The sequence below is a fragment of the Montipora foliosa genome, chromosome 13, assembly GCF_036669935.1.
Source record: "Montipora foliosa isolate CH-2021 chromosome 13, ASM3666993v2, whole genome shotgun sequence".
In the NCBI taxonomy this organism is placed as follows: domain Eukaryota; kingdom Metazoa; phylum Cnidaria; class Anthozoa; order Scleractinia; family Acroporidae; genus Montipora; species Montipora foliosa.
Window position 1 is genome coordinate 15,208,989 of NC_090881.1, and position 5,000 is coordinate 15,213,988.

At 40.3% G+C, this 5,000-nt stretch overlaps 1 protein-coding gene across 2 annotated transcripts in view; it reads right to left on the reverse strand.

Annotated features, from left to right (window-relative positions):
* The window catches only part of LOC137982561 (angiopoietin-1 receptor-like), a 104,973-nt gene that overhangs the window by 14,939 nt on the left and 85,034 nt on the right, over positions 1-5,000 (reverse strand). For both annotated transcript variants that reach the window (XM_068829678.1, XM_068829679.1), the window contains 2 exons: positions 4,329-4,439; positions 4,033-4,223 (listed from right to left, as the gene is read on the reverse strand). In XM_068829678.1, coding sequence (XP_068685779.1) covers positions 4,033-4,223; positions 4,329-4,439 — 302 coding nt within the window. The remainder of the gene's footprint in view (positions 1-4,032; positions 4,224-4,328; positions 4,440-5,000) is intronic.

The window sequence follows — 5,000 nt, forward strand, 5'->3', positions numbered from 1 at the left end:
ATCAGAAGAAAACGCCTTGGTTCCGGATAAAGTTAAATGAACGCCCTCGAATTTAGATGTTCACCAGTAATGTTAGGATGAGAGATTATTTTCCAATCATTTTGATTGGCAAACGTTCTTAGAATCTTATTAACCTGGTTAGCTTTCGAGTTCAGAGCGGGGTCATCAGTTCTTGGCAATAAGTTCGAGATTGTTACCTTCGTATTGGAAGATTCGGCTTCAATGAAATTTCCCAGATCAACAATCCTTTCAGCAACCTTTCGAGAGTCCGAGTTCTTCAAATCGTTTGTTCCCACGTGAAGTATAATTTCTTCAGGGCGATGCTTCATTGTAGGTTTGATGTAATCAAACATGTCTTCAACGGAGGCTCCGGGAAAAGCTTTAACCACCGTTTTGACTTTCGTTGCTTTAGAGACCCTCCAACCTTGAACGTTTTTAATCAGCGAATCTCCTGCGATGACTACAACATGTTTCTTGGTACTCGCTTGATCAGAATTTGCATCTAAGCTTTGTTGAGGTTGAGGCTCAGGTGTGGCCATTGATCGGGTCTTCTTGGTATTCTTGGTATTCTTTGCGGCATTTTCTTTCGAATGCAAATCTTGAGTCTTCTTTTTCTTTTTCAACCCGACCAGGTCCCAAGGGGCCTCTTCCGTAGTTTGTCCCGAACTTTGATTCCTTTTTTCGGTTGAAATTAGATTGCAAGTTAAATCATTCATATCTTTCGCTAAAAATGTCAGTGCCAGTTTAAGTGAGTCCCTTTCAGCCTCTACTTCTTTGAGTTTGGCTTTTAGAGCCAAGTTCTCCCTCTCTAAAGCTTCGACTGAGCCAGACTTGGTGGAAAGATCAGTCGATCGTTTCAACGCTTCAAAATTTAATTTCAGAAGCTCAATGTCCTCGCAAACAGAATTGAGCTTAGCTTTGATATCAAAGGCTTCTAAATCTTGCGAGCCGTCAGTGCCAGAAGCAGAATCAATAACGGGTATAGTGACTTGTGTCGAAAAAGCGATGAAGTTAGTCATTTCAGTTTCATTCGGCGGATCATCGCTAAAAATATCATGATCTTTGTTTCCCTCAGCATCTAAAAAGCTGGCTAAACGTTCCCTGAGTGTTTCTTTGTTGCCTTGAGTAGAAAGACCAAACTCGGCGAGTTTTTCCCTCAGTTCAAAGACCTTTAAGCCGGAGCTTAATTCGTCACGTCCGGCCGCCATGTTCTAGTGTTGCTTAGGTGCCGAGGTGTAACAACTGACTGCTGCCCATGCAATAACCAGTGATGTCGGTGACCACAATTCGCTACAGAACACTTAGGATGGCGACAAATTCTGGAGAAAAGCTTGTGGTTGCTAGGTTTTAAACAATTGCAACACAATTTGTTCTCTTGCACTAGTTTCCATCTGCCATCAAGTGATTTTTCATTAAACATTGGGCAATTTTGTGAGTCATGATCTGCCTTGCAGATTACAATTTGGCTGTGTTGGAGGGCGTGTTTCACCAAGTAGTGCAGAAGCAGTATACATCTCATTCTCACCACCCATTTTGGGAGATGAAGACTTTCTTTGGTTTTTGTTTACCTTTATCCGAACTGTGATTGCCTGGGGTGATGTTCCCATTTGAACTTCTTTCTCCTGCTTCCTTGGACACAACTTGTCGGTTAAGAAATTTAAAGAACAATTCAAGGCCTATTTCATCTTCTTGAGTGTCTGTAAGTGTCAACTCCCATTTTTCCAATAACTGAGGTGGTAACTTGGTCTCAAAAAGGGGTAACAAAATATATCCATGGCTCATTGGATCTTCTCCAAGAGCCTGTAGAGCTCTAGTTCTGTTCATAAAGGTATCATAGAGATCTCTGAGGGAGGATGCATTAACAACTGACTTAGCATCCATCTTGATGACAGATTTCACTAGAAATGAGATGATCATACGTTTTCTTCCATACCTGTGTTTAAGGCATTCAACAGCGGCCTCATAATTTGCTCCGGTTACTTCAAATCCGTCTATTGCTTTCAAGGCATTTCCAGTTAGCACCGAGCGTAGATAAGTAAACTTCTGAACATTTGGTAAATCAACATTGTTATGCACTGCAGCTTCAAACTGATCCCAGAAGTTTTGAAAATTTAACACATCCCCATTAAACTTCGGCAACTCAGTTCTCGGTAATTTCACATTTGAGGATACACGACTGTCACTGTATGCAATATCCCTCGAGGAATGATGTCCCACATCGCAATCTTTATTTAGGAATTCAAGAGCAGCATCCACAGATTTATCTATTTCACTCAGATTTTTTCCCCATCTTCGGAGTTCCTCCTCCATCATATCCTCTGCAACAAGCGCGATTAATTCATTTCTCAGTTGAAGATAATTCTCACGTTACACAGTTAGCCTTTCAATTCTCAATTGTACTTTGATTTTGTTGCTTGCATTTTGACTTAGATACAAAATATCCTGAATCAACGCATCCACATCCATTTGCAAGGCTCTCGCTTTACCTCTAATCGAACTAACCTCCTGAATTTCAACTTCCCTTTCTACTTGAAGAGGTTCCTTCGAAGCCTCGGCGAAATTCGAACCTACCTTTAATTCTGGTGCAATAACATTTGACTTCGAATCACGCTGAGCGTTCACTAACCTTTCCACTAAGACGTTTCTCTTTCCAGTAGTCGGCAATCCCTTTTTTCCAAGCATTTCACGAATTTGATCGACTGTGAGTTGAGATAAGTCTTCCATTTTGCTCGAGGAACGGGTGGCCATGTGGTTGCAACTGATGAACTTGCAAAGAAATACAAATTTACTGCTGAAATATCTCCTTTTCTCCGGCTGTGAAGGACCATATTAGGAATGACGACGAGACACTGAAGCGTAACACAACTTTAATCCACTGGACTCGACACATCGATTTACAAAGGGGATATATACGAGTGAAATGCTACGACGTACAAAATCTTCGATAACAAGAGCGGGAACAACAACGAAAGTCACATGACACTCTAAGTCCTACACACTAGGGTGGGGTTAGTATAACTATTCATAGGTCCAGTCTCTCAGGCTTCTTTATCACTCTTCCAGAACGAGTACGGGCTGTAACACGATGAAAATTAGTGATGTAGCTCGGACATTGTGTAAAAAGAAGGAAATTATACTGCTTTAAATGCGACAAATGGTGAGCGAAACACGTTAAATCGGCTTTTGGACCTGCCTCTTACAGCAAATAAGGTTAGAACATTTCAAAATTATTATCTCTGTGTCTATTTCAACTTAATATAGGTCAAGTCATGTCGTGCATGCTAAAATACATTTGTAACCCGTAAATTAAAATTTGACGGCGGAGGGGCAAATATTTGCATTTTTAACGTACTTTGAAAAGCTCTCGCGTCGCTCACAATTATTTGCCCAGAGAAACGTTTACAGGAATCTGTAGACCATTCTTCTGCAATTCAACCACCAGAAGCTTAATCCATTTGAAGGTTTCACACATGGTGAAAATATGTTATATTCACGAAGTACTTTCGAGTGAATGAAATACATGTCTTCGAAATTTAATTAATGTTGCGTTGTCTTTTTGGTTTTGCACCCAAAAAGAAAACGCAACATTCTCTAAAATCGACCCAGCACACATTTAAACATTACACAAAAATATTTGATTGTTTTAAAGATGGAAGAATAATTTGTTTTTGCATGCGAGGCTCTCAAACTGGTTTAATAAAATGGTGCGTGAAATGGCGACTTTAAAGGAATTTGGTGATTTGTATATTTCTTTGAAATAGATGAATACTTTGGCAAAAAAACTATCCAGTAGTTGTTATCATGCCCTAGTCTGTCTACCATAAAAATATGAGCCAAATCGAATTTTCGACCCTTGCCGCGTTGTCCGATTGCGCAATTTGCTCTTCAGTTTGGCCGCTTCTGTACCATGTGATCACCAGCTGCAAAGGGCCCATTATGTGTCACATGCAGTAAAAGTCTTTTCATGGTATTAAAACATTTATTTGGCATTTATGGATGCTGGCTGATGGCATCCTCCCTTGTAGAACAAACCTTTTTCGAAGACAAGTAACACATCCCATCAGCAACCTCCCAAGCGAATTTCATCAGCTGTTCCGAAGTCAGATTGGTCTCCGGTTTCACATCCGGGTTCTTGTAGTAAGTGTCGTTGAGTCCTCGGCTCTTTCGCAGATATCCTAGGAGATCCCCAAAGGTCACATACTCGACCAACACCATCAGTGGCTCTATGGAAAACAACATTCTTGGAATGAACGGTGTTTATTTGCAACATAGGGTTGCTTAACAAACGCTTGTAACACAATACTCCATTATAAAAATGTAAATTTTACCGCTTTCGGTGACGCATCCGATGAGCTTGATCACGTGAGGATGGGGCTTTAATTTTTTCATCAGCTCCAGTTCTGACAACAGATCCTTTCTATCCGATGGAGGAGCATTGGCTAGGAAGTAACGAAGAGAAACTGCCAGTGGCTTTGTTCAATATAAAATAGTTGACTCGGTACCAAAACATATGTGTTAGGAATGAAACATTAGCCAGGATCAAAAATGCAGTAATACTATTTGTTTGTTCCTCCAAAATTTTGCATAAGCATTGTTTCCATTTTCTCTTGGTACCATTGTAACTCCCAAGAGAAAATAAAAAGAGTGCTGCTACAAGGAGTATTGTGGTATTTTTGATACTGGCTAATATGATGTGAATCATATATTGAACTGTGGATTTGAAAGCAAATGAACCTATGATCGTCATAGTTATGAAAGCAATTTTAGCAATTGCGTAGAGAAGCTTGAAAAATTTAGGACTTCAACGGGGTTTGAACGGGAAAATTAGAACCCACAAATGACCAGCTACTAACAACAGTGGCTTCACAGCTCAGTTGATTAAAGAAATGCACTGGCATCGCAAGGTCACGGGATCAAACCCACTTGAAGTCCTGAATTTTTCAGGCTTCCCTACGCAATTGCTAAAATTGCGTTCCTTATTGCGAGGATCTTGGGTTCAT